This window comes from Astyanax mexicanus, chromosome 15 (assembly GCF_023375975.1).
Source record: "Astyanax mexicanus isolate ESR-SI-001 chromosome 15, AstMex3_surface, whole genome shotgun sequence".
In the NCBI taxonomy this organism is placed as follows: Eukaryota; Metazoa; Chordata; class Actinopteri; order Characiformes; family Acestrorhamphidae; genus Astyanax; species Astyanax mexicanus.
This window is the reverse complement of record NC_064422.1, coordinates 298,230-316,089: the sequence shown is the minus strand read 5'-3', so window position 1 is coordinate 316,089 and position 17,860 is coordinate 298,230. Positions and strand designations below refer to the sequence as shown.

Below are 17,860 nucleotides of genomic sequence, written 5' to 3'. Positions count from 1 at the left end.
AATTTTATAGAACCTATTGAACTCTTTTTAGGACAGTTTTTTTAAGTCACTTCTGTCCATACTTGGACTTCTGGTCCATTTGTTGGGGATTTCCAACCTCTTCGGAGTAAAGATCTACACCTTCTCTCTAAATAAGAAGTTAAAACAATAAACAGACACCGCTTGGAGATTTTTCAGAAGGAGCAGGTTGGACCTCAGTATCGGCCATACTGACCAAAACCTCTGAACTCCTGCTGCGCGCTGTGGTTAAGGCTCAGGGTTGTAATCATTATGATCGGCGTCAACAGTCTCCACTCTGCAGGACGCCTACGCTCCCGCTCTCTGTGTTCCGTCCGATACGGCCGAGATTTTCGTATGATGGATCCGTTCCGTTACCCCCGTACGCCGCGCTCGCGCTCCCTCAAACCGCTGGTGTTCCCCGACCTGCTGGGCAAGGCTCAGGACGGCCAGAAACACCCACAGTTCCGCAAGAGGAAGAGGGTACGCCAACTTTCTCATCTGACTTGTATAACCTGTTTACCTGTTTCACCTCATTGCATCACTCACCACTCTAATACACCTACGCTGTAAGAAAAAAAAAAAAAATAAACCGTTTTCAGAAACATTATGTAGCAATTTGGCCTTACAGCTTCAGGTGCTGCTTTTGAAGCTCTCAGCTTGTCAACAAATGCATGTGTAAAAGGTTGTGAATTGGCATATTGTATTTTTGCACTTACAGCAGTGAAGTAAAAGCAAAATCAATTCTCCAACTGTAGGGGGAGCTTACACTTTTAATGTACAATACACACTTTGAGCCACCACTAAAGGGCACGCTTTTCACATGCATTTCTAGACATGCGAGATACAGAAACAGTATCTAAAGTGATAGAAATATGCTGACTGAGGTGTTGAATAAGTGATATTTCAGGGTTTTACACTAATATGACTGCACAGCGTTCACTACATAGTGCAGTTCTTCATACCAGAGTAGAAATGTTACAGCCAACATGGAGCATGAGCTTAATTTTTTAAGCTGGCATTTGTATTTTATTCTGAAACTCCTACATATGTTCTAGCAGAGAAGAAACACTTTTGGTCCTCTAGATATCATCTGTAAGTTACAGTAACATATGCTTCACACACATATACAGTAGGTCAGATGTGGCCTCCACACACATCATATATCATCTCTGTTTTGAATGTTTCTTCACCTTTTGTAGTGTTCAATACAACTTCCATATAATTGTTGTCAGGCAAACACTTGTATCTCCATTTTTGGTTACTTTTTGAAATAATATGAATTTGAGAGTTATTCTTTGTTTTAATAATCTAATATAAATACTCCAAAATGACTTCGGAAATGCTCCAAAAGTGAATATTTTTACATTATTATTTTTTGTTTGTCCCATTTATGTAAACCAGGTGCATTTTCAACTGCTTTAAAATAACTTACCAAGCACCTAGTAAATGTTTAGTTAGTTGGATACCAGTGTGATGTCACAGACCTGAATGAGACGTTTGCAGTTAAAATTTGGAGTGCTTTTAATATGCAGGGCTGAACCAAAAAACATACTCAGAGTACAAGCCAAGGTCAAAACCAGAGCCAAATCACAGCCCAAAAAGAAAAAAATGTATGACAAAAATAAGAGTCAGAAAAGATCAGATATATCAGAAAACCAGAGAAGAAGGCCGTGTGTGCATTAACAAACAAAAAAATAAGGATCAGTATGCAGTTAAAACAACAGGTGGCAATACTTTGCAACAGGCTAAAAAAAACAGACATGTTTTATATATGGGTTAACAGCTGAACTGAATGAGAACTCAGGTGAGTCTGATCTACCAATCAACTGCTAATTGTCTGGCTGAGTCACATGACTGGCTGGTGCATCATGGGAGTTAGAGTTCACTGGGTGGAAAAGTGTGCAGAGGAACAGGGAGGATGTGATGACCAGTTACAACATTGATCCGTCTAAAAGCCGTTACAGAACAAATATGATGATCTGATCTGAGTAAAACTGCAATGTATTAGGAAGCATTTATTCTAATAAATCTTTTGTGTTTGAAGTGGTGGCATTATCCATTTCATTTAGTACTAGCACTAGTGGCTACACAGCATATACAACATATTGGACCTTGGACCAAAAGTGCAGTTTATATATATTTTTAGAAACATCCATATACAGTGTATATGCAATGAAATTTTGGTGGTTGAAACCATTTCAAAGTTTTCTATATTAGCTGTACAACATGTAACTGACAGCCAAAAGTTTTAGAACATCCTCATTTTTCCCCTTTATTTTTGCCATTTTAGATCTGCAGATCCAGTCAGTAACCAGATGGCACAAAATTCAGTGTACAGAATTTTGCAGTAACCTGCCAGGGCCTTTAAGAAATAATTTTAGCATTGTAAAAATTGTATATTGTTTAAAAAAGGTTGTTATATTTAGCAAACAATGTATAGGTTACTGGCTTACAGACTGTAATTATAAGGTCATTATCATATATGCTTGTGTAATGCACTATAAATACAGGAATTATAAGAAGTGTTACTAAAATGTTTAAATCACATGTTTGTTTTATATATATATATATATATATTATAGTGGTATGAAAAAGTTTGGTCACCCCTGATCATTTTCATAATTTCCTTTATAAATTATTGGTTGGTCAAATCAGATAACTCCAAATCATTCAATTTTAGTTACATCAGTCCACAGCACTTTACTCTAAAATAAGCTGGCTTGTCTAAATGTGCTTTAGCTTTAGCATACCTCAAGTGACTGTTTGTGGCGTGTGCTCAGAAAAGGCTTCTTCTGCATTTCTCTCCCATACAGTCTCTCCTTGTGTGAGCTGAATAGCTAAAGATGCACAGTGACTCCATCTGCAGTAAGATGATGATGTAGGTGTTTGGAGCTGATCTGTGGGTTAATCATGACTGTTCTCACCATCCTTCTCCTCTGATTATCTGAGATTTTTTTTACTTGTTCTGCCACTTCAGGTCTTAAAACTAGAACTGTGCCTGTGGTTCTTCCATTTACTCACTATGTTCCTCACAGTGGAAACTGACAGCTGAAATCTCTGAGATTTGAGCTTTTTGTATCTTTTCTCTAAATTATGATGTTAAACAGTCTTTGATTTAAGTTCATTTGAGAGTTGTGTTTTGACTGTTTCATGTTGCCACTCTTTAGATAAGATGCAAAGAGGAGAAAAACTTGCAATTGGCTCCTTAATCCTTTCTCATAATTAGATTCACCTGTGTATGTAGGTCAATGGTCAATGAGCTTACCAAACTTAATTTCCAGTGTTCCAGTAATTAGTGCTAAAGGTATTCAAATCAATAAAACGACAAGGGTGCCCAAATGTATGCACCTGACTAATTTAGTTAAAATAATTATTGCACACTTTCTGTAAATCCTATAAATTTCATTTCACTTCTCGAATATTACTGTGTTCAAACAACCAATGATTTTTAAAGGAAAGTCATGAAAATGATCAGGGGTGCTCAAACCTTTTCATACCACTGTAATAATAAGTAACATATTTACCAACCATATATTATTAATCTCTTTATATTTGCATCTATTTTTTGTATTTTTTTGCTTTTAATTTCTGTCATTTAGCTTAACCATATGATCTCTCTTTTTTATCACATCTTTGTCTTTGTCTCACCTGTTTAAGGTAACGTTTGATGATTAGATGGGTAGATGTTTAGCGATGCATTTAAGGCACATTTTTCTACAACCAAACACTCAAACATAGATCACCACAACATTCTTGGTTTATTATGGGCTGTTTTGGACGTCCCTGTGTTTGTGGTGCGTGGGCGGGTGATGGAAGGGTGTTAATATTGAAATGACATTCACTAGTAGATCATTTATAGGCTTAGTTTGGCTCTGACACTCTGAGATTGTCGCAGATATTAATGTGTTTGCGATTTGTTTGGCTGCATTATATACACTGTATATACAGCTCTGGAAAAAATTAATAGACTGCTTCAGTTTCTGAATCAGTTTCTCTGATTTTGCTATTTATAGGTTTATATTTGAGTAAAATGAACATTGTTGTTTTATTCTATAAACTACAGACAACATTTCTCCCCAATTCCAAATAAAAATATTCTCATTTAGAGCATTTATTTACAGAAAATGAGAAATGTCTGAAATAACAAAAAAGATGCAGAGCTTTCAGACCTCGAATAATGCAAAGAAAACCCTGATTTTTTTTCACAGTTTTAATTCTTGACATCTTCTCCTCCACCAGTCTTACACACTGCTTTTGGATAACTTTCTGCCACTCTACAAAAGTATTAGTTGGAGCTCTATTATTCAAGAGAACAAAGTTCTTTCACTGCTCTACAGCTCAGTGCTGGGGGGCTTTATACCCCTCAAATCCACACCTGGCATAAACATATGTATGTATGAAGAGTGTATTTTCTTTACTTATCTGGTAATGATTTGATGGATCAGAATGAATTGTGGGTTGATTATGTGAATGCAAATCATGCAGTTTCCGTAAAGCTGCAAAACGCCCCCATTTACTCACATTTCCAGCTCTGAATGCTGAACATCTCACCGATTAGAACCGTTGTCATCTTGTCAACAGCTGTCAAATTCCAGCTGTCACTCCAGGCCCTAACAGCTGACACTAATGCTGAAAACAAAAGACTCGCCTGGGTCTGATGTTCAGCAGATGTTGCTGTAATACTTGCTTTCTAAATGGGTCCAGGGGCCCCAGACGTCCTTGAGATACTAATTGAGGGACCTTGATTTCATTATTTTGTATTATCTAAGCCTGGATACACCAATCAGCCATAACATTAAGACTACCACTGACCTGTATAATAATATAACCAGTCATGGTCTGGTTTCAGTGGCAAATGAACAGCCAGTTCTTGAAGCTGATATTTTTGAAGCAGGAAAAATGGACAGTAATAAAAATCTGAGACACACTGAGTGTGTTTACATCAGTGGTGTGCAGTGAGGCCCTTCTAACCCCTCAGAGAAGGGGTGATAATAAGTGTATGTAAATAATTACACATTTTTTATTCAGGAAATATATATTATAGTTATTGTGAATGTATGGACTTATTTTATAAATTAACTAAAATAAAAAACAGCAACTAATTCAAAGCATTAGTCTGTTTTTCAGTTGCTATAGCTGACAGCGGTACAGACCAATCAAAGCTTTTTAAAATGGCTTCTGCTCACGTGTCTGCGTGACCCTTCTGCTGATTTTAAGAAGGGTGTAGTAGTTTGTTAGCAAAGTCATAGGACAATCTAACCGATCAGATTCATGATTTTAGCTCCGGGGGCGGGGCCATGGCTGTCTAACCCCTTCTCAGCGCTCTTCTGAAGGGGTACGTGCTGATTAGGGGTGAAACGGCGCTCATGCTGGATTATTTCAGCTGCAAATCAGACAGATATTGTGTCACATCATATTAAATAGATTCCTTCAATGTGAAACTAATTCACAATAAAAGGCAGTCAGACTGGTGAGTTTTTGTGTGTACTTAATGTTTTGGCTGCTCTGGCGTACTGTTGTCAGACGGTTGTACTTGTAGGAACATTAAGTATGGGTTGTTGTGGTCTATTGTATACTGTTGTAGTTTGTAGCTGTTGTATTTGTGGGCTGTTAATGTGTATTAGGTTCATATAACTCATGACAGGGAATATGTAGTTATAGTAGTTGTTATCTATGGGTCGATTGCATGGGGGGGTTTGGGAAGGTGAGCGTGCTTGTTGGGGTTGGGGGGGGGTTGGGTGGAGGAATGGGTTTGGTTTGCAGAAGGGGTACCTTCTATATTCACTGCACGCCACTGGTTTACATGCATACACTCAAAAGTCTGTTCACAATTGGATTACAGTAGTATTAATCCCGTTATTTAAGTAGTCATAAACAGCACATTCTGCATTATTAGATTCTCCTTTTTGTGAACTCTCGGCTGATTCTGGTTAGGCTGGAGGGATGGGTTAGAGTAGATGTTAGGTTTTCAGAGGCACACTCCAAACAGAGGGGTGTGAGAATCACTGGCAAGATGGTGGAACAAGCAACCAAAGAAACACAGTACTTTTAGTATTTTCCTACTTTAAAATTATGATAACCAATATACTATAGTTTAATGTGTAGTTTTAATGTTTTAAGTAGGATACTATCAGAAAGGTAGAAAATTACAGTTTCTCAGTCTGAACAGATCATTGTTTGTTTTTATTCATATTTATCCATTTGAATTTGTAGTTTTATAGTTAAATGCTTTATGTTGTTCACTTTATAGGGAGCAAGAAGGTATTTGGGATTTAGCCACAAACATGCATGGCTTGTGACGTCAAGATTTTTCACAAAGTTCCACTTTGAAGAGTGTTTTTTTTTCTTAAGAGTTTTTTAGGCTCAAAATTTAGCGACCAAAACACAGAAAAAAGCTAGGATAGATGGTATCGGTAATGAGTAATCCAACATGTTACTATTTCCAATCCAGTAATCAGATTTAAGTCACTGTGCATTCATTTTTTGTCATTTTCCTTAGTAAAAAGATATTGCAGCATCTGGCTGGACACATTCTTGAAACGCAATGTATTCTGGGAATTGTAGTTGTAGGTGTGTAGTTGCCCAGGTGCCGCTCATTTTTGTTGTTTTAGCACGGGTACTTGTTTTATTTTTGTTTCATGACCATACAGGCTATAATAAATGCCTAGTACCTCCCTTTAACCCAGTTTCTGCTCATCTTTCTGCTGGAAAAGAACCAACGTTTGGGTACTACTCTAGAATGGGTGGAGGGGAAAGTTTAGCTCTTTCTGGCCCATAGAGAAACATGTATTTTTCAGCTTCAATCCAGCCTCATTCAACCTTCTTAAGCTCTGTATTTCAGAAAGCTGGGGGTGAATGGAGGTGGGCTATTCAACAAAAGTTCAAGTCCATTTCACACCAGATGTATCTTTTAAGGGAATGCAGCTTATTCTACAGTACTTACAAACCATGAGATACACCTGGAAATGCATTATGGTCTACTGAGGATGGAGGTAGATCTGGGATGTAGAACTCAAGCACCATTAACTCTTTGCAAACTGTTTGACACCTGCTTGTCCATCTCACACTGCTTTGCTCCTTTAAATGTGGTATTTTTCTATCCTATTTCAGCAGTAAGCAGCAGTACTGATCTGCAGTGACACAAATCCTTCTAGTGGGTGGGTCCATAACAAATCAATCTAAAGCTTTTGTTATCATGTGCCAACCCTGAACTGGGCCCTGATGCTTTGTTGACTCAGTACTGTGATAATTGGGACTGAGTGTGCGGTTATTTGTGGTTCAGTACTCTGGATGATGGTGCTCTGTATGGGTGGGATGAGGTGGAGGAGACATCATTATTGTCATACGGTGACGGAGGATATGAGCCATCAGTCGTGATGGAGAGATCTCTCGTGGGTACTTGTGGGTATTTGTGGCTAATTACCGGTGTTGTCTCTCTCTTTCTCTGCAGGCCCTGTACAACTCCATCAAGAACGAGAAGCTTCAGTGGACGATGTGAGTCTATCGCTTTTCTCCTCTTTCTGCTCCACACGCTCATCACAAGAGATGCAAATGGATCCTGTTAGATTTCCTTGACTACACAAAAACCATCGCTGAGGATTTGTGGAGTGTGAAAAATTGCCGTGGTTATCTCATCACTGAGGCAATCCCTCTGTGCTACAGTAGGGGCGATGCACACCTCATTATTCATTCCATTATTACGATGTCATAATGTGTGGATTAAAGCTCAGCTTTGTGATGTCGTAATAAGACAAAAGGATCAAAAGGTGGGCATGTTGTGTTTGTCTCAAGATGCACTGAAACAACCTAAATTTCTTCTTGAATTTTCTGTCATTCATACATTCATTGACATCTAAGGCTATTTGTGTTGGCAAGTATTGGTGGTGTGATTTGTATCATAGTACACGGCTTACAATTTAATATATATCGCAATATATTGCAGTACTGTTAGCAAGGCGATATGAGATTGTTTGTTAAAATAAAGAGCAGATGAGTGGACGTTTGGGTGGAATTTAGTTTTATTTTTTTTTAAAACACCTCCTCTTTGGAAGGTGGCACTCTTTTTATTTCATTTTTTTATTTGAATACCTTTAACAGGTGTACTTCAACAAGACAATGACCCTAAACACTAAACTCTGCTCACAATCTACTAAATCATTCATGCAGAGGAACAAGAACAGCGTTCTGGAATGATCATCTCAGATCATCTCAGTCTCCAGATCTGAATATTATTGTAAATCTGTAGTGTGATTTAAAGCAGCTGTTCATGATCAGAAACAATTAATCCTGACTGAACTGGAGATGCTTTGTAAAGAAGAATGATCTGATTGGAAGCTATAGGAAGAGTTTAGAGGCTGTTATTTCTGTGGAAGGAAGATATACTAAATATTGATGTCATTTTTCTGTGGGGTGCACCTACCTAATTTTGCTTATAGAATTTTTGCCCTTTAAACTTAATTTCACCGTTCACTGTTCATCTGCTGTATGATATATTCAACTGAAATTGCTGATCTGAGCAATCAATGATTTATAAAGGAAAACCATGAAAAATAACTTTTTTATACCACCATTTAATATGACCTGATCGGTAATTAGAACACAATTTTGAAAAAGCAAACTCTTGAAAGTAAATAAGCATAATGAGGTGAATTGCAATACAGTATACTGTAGGTGCAGTTCATTCACACTTCTTGTTTATTCAGTTGTTGTGATGTCATAATAGGAAGGGGTGTGAACAGAAGCTTTGCTTTATGATGTCACAATCAGACTTTAGAGTGGTTGCAGACAAAAGCAGTGCAGTCTGAAGGTGGGAACAGCATGTTACATGATGGCAGTAGCATGTGTGTGGGGTCGTGTTTATTGATGACGTCCGCCGCCACGGCGACGCCGTAGGGGCGTTACTGTTTCAAAGATTTCTATTCTCGCTTCGCCATCGCAGTCGCCAATTAAAATCCCTGGCTTTCCTAGCACTGTTGCCATGGCTACGCCTCCATGGCTACCGCTCCACAGGAGCAGCAGCAGCTCTTCTCCGTTCGCTGATCTGATTTCACCATCTCATACACACACACACACACACACACACACAGTTTTGCGCGCACACACACATACACCCACACGTAAACACGTGAAAGCGCACATCAGTACACTCTTTAAAGGGGCCTTCTTCCATCCAGCAGAGTAAAGGTGTGCTTACAGTCCTCCTACCACCTGTCTTAAAATAGCCTCCTCCTCGCTGCCTCGCCCGCTCTATCTCTCTCTCTCTCTCTCTCTCTCTCTCTCTATCACACACACACACACTGCTCTGCAGTAGAAAGTCCAGTCCTGCTGCAGAACACATCGCAGTAACTCGCAGCTTCTCGCAGCACTGCTGTTTAATGCACACGAGCTGCTGCGATTACACTCTGCATATCATGCATTATATATGAGGGAATAAATGGGAATATGTTGGATGAACCAGTAAATGTTACTACAGATAAAGTGAGAGAGGGAGACTGCGGGACACATGTTTCTGAGGCTGGGGGTTTAGTACTCTGGTAGAGCTAGAAATAGAGATAGAGGGAGAGACTCTGAGAGAGAGAGAGAGAGAGATGTACTGACGGGAAGGTTAACAGATAAAACGGGCTGTTAAACAGGAGAATGGTCTGTTGTGTTCGTTTATCATCATGACTGTAATATAGTAGAAACTGCCGCAGTAAAACACATTTGCTCGGGAGGATTACCCGCGTGTAGAGCTGAGCAGAGCATCGATATTGTATCGCATTGTGATATATTTTCTTGCCGTATAATATCTTTTGTAATATCACAAAAAGAAAAAAATAGCTTTGCCAGTGTATTCAAATAAGAATCTTCCAGACGAAACAGAGTTTTGGGTATGCAATGGGTAATAAAAATCGAAGTTTGAAAGAGGAAAAATCTCAACATTGTGATAGAACATTGATCAAATGTTACATTTCAGTATAGAAAGTGTAAGAAACCTGTTGAATTGAATGATATGCAGCAAAATTCACTGTACCATGCATGAAGTCAGGATTCTTGCATGTCCCTAAAGTATTAAAATGTCTTAAATTACATTAAATCTTTTAAATTTGCTGTAGGTATTACATTTAAAAAAAGTGCATTTAATGCAGATGAGACAGCACAGTGGACTACCATAAAACATCTAATAGTGTGTATTGGTTTGATTAACAGTGTAGTTAATGAGAAACAACAGGTCCTTCTATGTTAGATTCATTACACACAACTGAAGTAGGTCAAGCCTTTTATTGTTTTAATATTGATGATTTTGGCAAAAAAGTAAAGAAAAAACAAAAATCTTAAAAAAATTTGCATATTTCATCCGACCAATAAGTGTTTTTTATACAAAAAAAGTCAACCTTCAAATAATTATGTTCAGTTATGCACTCAATACTTGGTGAGGAATCCTTTTGCAGAAATGACTGCTTCAGTGCGGCGTGGCATGGAGGCAATCAGCCTGTGGCACTGCTGAGGTGTTATAGAGGCTCAGGATGCTTCGATAGCTTAAGCTCATCCAGAGTGTTGGGTCTCGCGTCTCTCAACTTTCTCTTCACAATATCCCACAGATTCTCTATGGGCTTCAGGTCAGGAGAGTTAGCAGACCAATCGAGCACAGTAATACCATGGTCAGTAAACCATTTCCCAGTAGTTTTAGCACTGTGAGCAGGTGCCAGGTCCTGCTGAAAAATGAAATCTTCATCTCCATAAAGCTTTTCAGCAGATGGAAGCATGAAGTGCTCCAAAATCTCCTGATAGCTAGCTGCATTGACCCTGCCCTTGATAAAACACAGTGGACCAACACCAGCAGCTGACATGGCTCCCCAGACCATCTCTGACTGTGGGTACTTGACACTGGACTTCAGGCATTTTGGTATTTCCTTCTCCCCAGTCTTCCTCCAGACTCTGGCACCTGGATTTCTGAATGACCTGCAGAAACTGAGCAACAGTCCTGTGCTGCTTCTCTGTAGCTCAGGTCAGGCGCTTCTGCCGCTGTTTCTGGTTCAAAAGTGGCTTGATCTGGGGAATGCGGCACCTGTAGCCCATTTCCTGCACACGCCTGTGCACGGTGGCTCTGGATGTTTCTACTCCAGACTCAGTCCACTGCTTCTGCAGGTCCCCCAAGGTCTGGAATCGGCCCTTCTCCACAATCTTCCTCAGGGTCACCTCTTCTCGTTCTGCAGCGTTTTCTGCCACACTTTTTCCTTCACACAGACTTCCCACTGAGGTGCCCTGATACAGCACTCTGGAAACAGACTATTCGTTCAGAAATCTCTTTCTGTGTCTTACCCTCATGCTTGAGGGTGTCAGTGACGGCCTTCTGGACAGCAGTCAGGTCGGCAGTCTTACCCATGATTGCGGTTTTGAGTAATGAACCAGGCTGGGAGTTTTTAAAAGCCTCAGGAATCTTTAGCAGGTGTTAAGAGTTAATTCGTTGATTCAGATGATTAGGTTAATAGCTCGTTTAGAGAACCTTATAATGATATGCTAATTTTGTGAGATTGGAATTTTTGCTTTTTATGAGCTGTATGCCAAAATCATCAGTATTGAAACAATAAAAGACCTGAAATATTTCAGTTGGTGTGCAATGAATCTAAAATATATGAAAGTTTAATTTTTATAATTTCATTATGGAAAAGAATGACCTTTATCACAATATGCTAATTTTTTGAGAAGGACCTGTATTTTATTAATAGCCAACTAATCGTCAGCAGTACGTCAGCAACAGACGACTCACATCGGGCTGCATCTCAACATTCTCTGGTTGTCAATGTGTGCTGAAAAACATGTAATAATGGAGAACTGCAAATTAACAGTCAAGTGGATGGAAAAGGATATATTTAGTAGGTGATTAGCGCCAGCTGAAAACTAAAATGAGGCAATGTGGCAATTCTGCAAAAATATTTTTTCTATAAGAACTATGAGGCTCAAAGCAGCAGCAGTTAGCCATAGTGGGGCTAGGCTAATCCCTGCATTGCTTGTAGCACGGACTTACAAGTTCAGACACCACCAATGAAAAGCTTCATTCCACCAAAAGCAGGTATTGTAGGTTGTCCATACTGTGATGAGGCATAATTCATCAATTCAAGTATAGCAAGAACACAAGTGTCGTCCTTGCTGCCATGTTCCCTGACCCCCAGCTTGCAAAATCCTACATCTGTGGTGAAATTTAAATTCCATATGTTGTCAAAATAAGGCATTTGCAGTCTAATTGCGATTCTGCACTCTGGACCTTTTCTGCCTCGCTTCATCCAATACTTTTAAGATAGTTGGGGAGCTGGACATTAGATAAGGTGATGATCATCCAACATAGCTATACTTCAGATTCTAGTAGAAAGTCTTTCCTGGACAGTAGAGACAGTTACTCCATCAAAAGCAGAATAAACTCTTTTTGCATCATGGCGCCCCCCGAGGCGGACGTGTTTGCTCGCTCTGCTCGAGTTTGCCGTTTTTATCTTCTTTTTTGGACTTTTTACGCTCTCTTAGCAGTACACAAATGTCGTGCACTGCTAGTATATGACAGACAAACTCTGTTGGACATCGCATCACACAGTAATTTTGGATTTACTGGCTTTATTCCACCGGAGCTGCAACCCATTGTTCGCTCCCAAAGCCACCGCCGCCGCCAGGAAGACCCAGCGACACCGACCCCAAGCGAGTGCGCTGACCCAAGGAGAGCGCTTCGGAGGCGGCGACGCAGGCGAGGCAAGAGAGGAGGGCTACATGCTAAGCTAAAGGCTCGCGCTAGCCGACCACCGCTGCCCAGCCTCCTGTTAGCTAACGTGCGGTCTTTGGAAAACAAATTGGACGAGCTGAGAGCGAGGATTACATCACAGCGGGAATTAAGAGAGTGCTGCGCTCTTATTTTCACCGAGACCTGGCTCTCAGATAATGTTCCGGACAGCGCTATTCAGCTAGAGACTCACTCCGTACACAGAGGAGACCGGACTGCAGCCTTCGGTAAGGCTAAAGGGGGAGGTGTGTGTGTGTTTGTAAACAACGCGTGGTGTGGAGACATACAGACCGCTTATAAGCACTGCTCACCAGACGTGGAGTTCATACTGCTGAAATGCCGTCCCTATTATCTACCACGGGAATTTACTGCTGTGTTTTTAGCCGCTGTTTACATCCCTCCGCGGGCTAACTCTACGGCAGCGCTCGGCAAACTCCATGACGTCATCAGCATGCTGGAAACGGCTCACCCTGATGCCGTCTTCATCACCGCAGGGGATTTTAATCAGTGCAACTTACGGACTGTGTTTCACAAACACTATCAACACGTGGACATTCCCACCCGCGACAAGAACACCCTTGACCATGTGTACAGCAATGTACGTGGTGCATTCAGAGCCGCACCTCGCCCCCACTTCGGACAGTCAGACCACATCTCAGTGTTCCTTTACCCAGCCTGTAGACAGAGACTCAAACAGGCAAACCCTGTTACCAAAACAGTTAAACTGTGGTCTCTGGAGACTGAGGGCATCCTGCAGGACTGTTTTGCTACAACAGACTGGGATGTGTTTAAAGCTGCAGCCACAATGGAGGACTCCTCTGTCTGCATAGAGGACTATGCTGAGCATGTGTCCGGCTACATCAGCACTTGTGTGGATAACATCGTGCCCACCATACAAGTGAAGAGATTCCCCAATCAGAAGCCCTGGATCAACAGCCATGTACGACGCATGCTGCGTGCTCGCTCTCTTGCATTTAAATCAGGCAATGAGACTGAGTACAAAGCCGCAAAGTACAGACTGAGGAAGGCCATCACAGCAGCTAAGAGGCAGTACAGGGAGAAACTGGATAGCTTCTACTCCACTGCTGACTCCAGGCAGATGTGGCAAGGCCTGCAGCACATCACAGACTACAAGACTACTACCAGCACCTTGAGCACTGCAGACACCCTACCAGATGACCTCAACACCTTTTACACCCGCTTTGAAACTCCCAGCACTACCACCGAGAGGCACACACAGCCCTCCACACCCCCTCCCCCCCTCTGACAGTATCATCAGGCCAGGTATACAGAGCTCTGAGGAAGATCAACCCCCGCAAGGCGGCAGGACCAGACAACATTCCTGGAAGGGCCCTCAGAGCATGTGCTAACGAACTGGCTAACATTTTCAGCTCCATTTTTAATCTTTCCCTCAGCCAGAGTATTGTTCCCACTTGCTACAAGAACACAACTATTGTCCCCCTCCCCAAGAGGAGCCCCCCAACCTGCCTGAATGATTACAGGCCAGTAGCACTCACTCCGATCATTATGAAGTGCTTTGAGAGAGTGGTTCTGGATCACATCCAGTGCAGCATACCGGACACTCTGGACCCCCTGCAGTACGCCTACCGTCCCAACAGATCCACCTCAGACGCTATCGCTGCTGCCCTCCACTACTCTCTCTCCCACCTGGAAAACAAAGACTCCTACATCAGGATGCTCTTTATGGACTACAGTTCTGCCTTTAACACGGTCATTCCTCACAAACTCACAAACAAACTGTATGTACTCGGCCTGCACCCCACCCTTTGCATCTGGCTGTTGGATTTCTTGACTGGCAGGCCTCAGTCTGTCAGGATTGGAGACAGGACTTCAGCCAGTATCACCACCTACACAGGCACCCCACAGGGATGTGTCCTCAGCCCTATCCTCTACACCCTGTTCACCCACGACTGTGTCGCTTCCCATAAGGACAACATCATCCTGAAGTTTGCAGATGACACCGCAGTGATAGGACGTATCAGTGGCGGAGATGAAGCGGCTTACAGGAGGGAGGTGACAAGACTGGTGTCATGGTGTGAGGACAACAACCTCGCCCTCAACACAGACAAGACGAAGGAGCTGATAGTGGATATGAGGAGGGAGAGGAGACCTCATCAGCCACTGTTCATCCGGGAGCTTGAAGTGGAGAGGGTGAACAGTTTTAAATACCTGGGCATCCACATCAGTGAGGACTTCACTTGGACATTGAACACCACACAGCTGGTTAAAAAGGCTCAACAGCGGCTGTACTTCCTGAGGAGGCTGAGGAAGTTCAGGATGTCTCCCAAGATACTCTGCAACTTCTACAGCTGTGTCATTGAGAGCCTCTTGACCAACTGTATCACCGTGTGGTACGGCAACACTACTGCGACGGACCGTACACGCCTGCAGAGAGTGGTAAAGTCTGCGGAGAAGATCATCAGAACTCCACTGCCCTCTCTGCAGAGCATCTACCACCAGAGAGTCCTCAGGAGAGCTGCCTCCATCCTCAAAGACTCTACCCACCCCCAGCATGGACTGTTCACTCTTCTGCCTTCAGGCCGGAGGTACAGAAGTGTGAAATGCAAAACCACCAGGCTAAAGAACTCCTTCTTACCCACTGCTACCAGACTCTTGAACCTACCTCAGAAATAACCATTCACATTACTCTCTACACGTTTACATGTCAAGGACATTTCTCAGAGGCATATGCTTACTTTACTTTGCAAAATTTTATAATTGCACTACTGAACCTTTTGCACTTTTTTCATATTCCACTGCTGTAGATAACATGTACTTACTTGTAAATAATATCCATACCCCATTACTGTTTTCATGTATATATTTCCATCATGGATGTAAAGTTAACACTAATTAATATTTATATTTTGTTTTTTGTTCTTTCTTTATTGTATATTTTCTATTTTTATCTTTATACGGCATACTTGGCGAGGGGCAAAGAAAGAATTTCATTGTACGAGGAAACTTGTTTCTTACTGTGCACATGATAATAAACTCTTTGAACTTGAACTTGAACTTAATATCTTTAGTTTCAGATGAAACAATGATTGAACAGATAACACAGTTCCATTGCTCCACAGCTTAAAGTAAGCGCTTTACCACTGACCGAAACTGGCACTGTTCTGGTTCACAAACGTAATTTTGAACATTTGCTGCATGTTTAACCAAAAAAAGTTGGTTCCAGAACCGGTAACGCTTGAAGAATTCTAGGTTTTTTAGCGTGAACCTTGACAATATCTGTGTGTGTGTGTGTGTGTGTGTGTGTAGGAGCCAAATCGCTTCAGTTCACCACCACTGTGCCCTCTGTTGATGACGTTTGATGTGACGTTTTGAAGTTTCCACTAAAACTGGTAGAAATGTGGGCTGGTTTGCTGAAAAGCACCACGTTTCTTATAATTCAATTCAATTCAGTGTTAAGTTGTCAGAAAGCACCTTTACAGAGAAAACAATTCTACGCCTTTTATGAGCAGCACCACAGAGAAGCCAGTTATTGTGGTGACAACAGTAGCAAAGAAAAACTCCCTTACAATAAGAGGAAGAAACCTTAGGAAGAACCAAGACTCAGTCAAAGGAACCCATCCATTTCTCTTAGTCTAAGCCTGGATGGAAGTTCTTTTGGTGGAGAAGCGCTGTGTTGGGAGCATTATACCCCTCTAGGCAACACCTGATGTAGTGGAGACCACTGTGAATGTATTGTTGTTGGCTCTGGTAGCGTGGTACACCGTGTTCAGTCTGGTGTGTCGGCCAGAACACCACTAAAGCCAGAGTTTGATCAAGAGTTTTATTACAGGCAGGGACATAGGTGTGGTTACAGGCTGTGGTCTAGGAGACACAAACAGATAAATCTGTAAATAACAATACAGGTACTAATGAACTGAGATAAAGAAACTACATTAAAAATATTAAAGGTGTATCTTAGGCCTATCTATGGCACCACAGTTCTCTGATAGTACTTAAGCGCCATCTAGTGGTCATTCTCAGTAACTGACGCAGCGAGTAACTGTTGCTAGTTTCACTCAATAGCACAGCAAAAGGGTATCAAATAATGTCTTCAAACTATTATAATACAAAGAACTAACAAAGCTATTTACCAAATATAACTGTGTAGATGTGAAACTAAACATGCATTTAGCTAATACAAGTCTGCTTACTTATACAAACTAAAACATAACTAATCACACATACTACTGAAATAAATGGTCTTGACTCACGGTTTCTCAATAACGCACAGCAGCTGAACAGAGTTCAACAGTCAGAGCAAACTAAGGTAGCTGGCCATGAGGCAGCAAAATTCCCTACAGGAAATGACATCAGAGAACAACATGTGACTAGCTTCAGCCAATGGCATTAGGTTTCCACAGATATTCACATTAAACAGAACAAATAATATATTAATAAATTATTAAACTCTACAGTCAGTTCTGGGCCTTTTGAACACCTGACATTAGGCATGGTGCCAGATAGATTCATGTTTATATGTTTGTTCCAAGAACACTGGTGGACTTGGGGTAATGGGAGGTTTATGGTATCGCAGGGGGGCAACCACCCCTACCCAATTACATCCAAGCCCTAAGGTGCCCCAAATCATGGCAAAAATAATGGCTATCCTTCTTATGGGGAAACAAATGATGGTGCTGTTCCTCTAGATGAAGAAGTGTTGGTAATGTATCCTAGTGGCTTCCCATATATTGGTGCCGTTCTGCTCTTCGAGTAGTAAACAGTGAGATTATGAAGTGCCCTTTATGCCAACTCCAGAGAGTGTCCCAAAGGGTGCCCTTTCCAGTATTGAAAATGGGATGTGTTGCTGTAAAAGCTTCTCCTGAAGGATTAGATGTGATATGGTGCCTTATCAAGGTGTCAGTAACTGTATTTGATGGTACAAAACAATGTAAATTGTGGTTAGTGATAGCACAGAGCTTAAAACTCACTTTGCATCTAATCCATTAATTTATGTTTGTCCACAAATATTTGGACATCCAGTGTATCTTGTTTTGGTGTTTTTGTTCATTAGGGTAATAGTAGTTTGGGCTGTGGTGGTTGTGCTGTGGTTTTCTGCCAGTGAGCAGATTAAATGAGGCTGTGTGTTGTATGGAG

General features: G+C 41.3%; 1 protein-coding gene across 4 annotated transcripts in view; it reads left to right on the top strand.

Moving 5' to 3' along the window:
• LOC103042928 (uncharacterized) overlaps window positions 1–17,860 on the top strand; it is a 142,181-nt gene that overhangs the window by 95,667 nt on the left and 28,654 nt on the right. For all 4 annotated transcript variants that reach the window (XM_022666798.2, XM_022666797.2, XM_049465063.1 and 1 more), the window contains one exon: window positions 7,451–7,494. In XM_022666798.2, coding sequence (XP_022522519.2) covers window positions 7,451–7,494 — 44 coding nt within the window. The remainder of the gene's footprint in view (window positions 1–7,450; window positions 7,495–17,860) is intronic.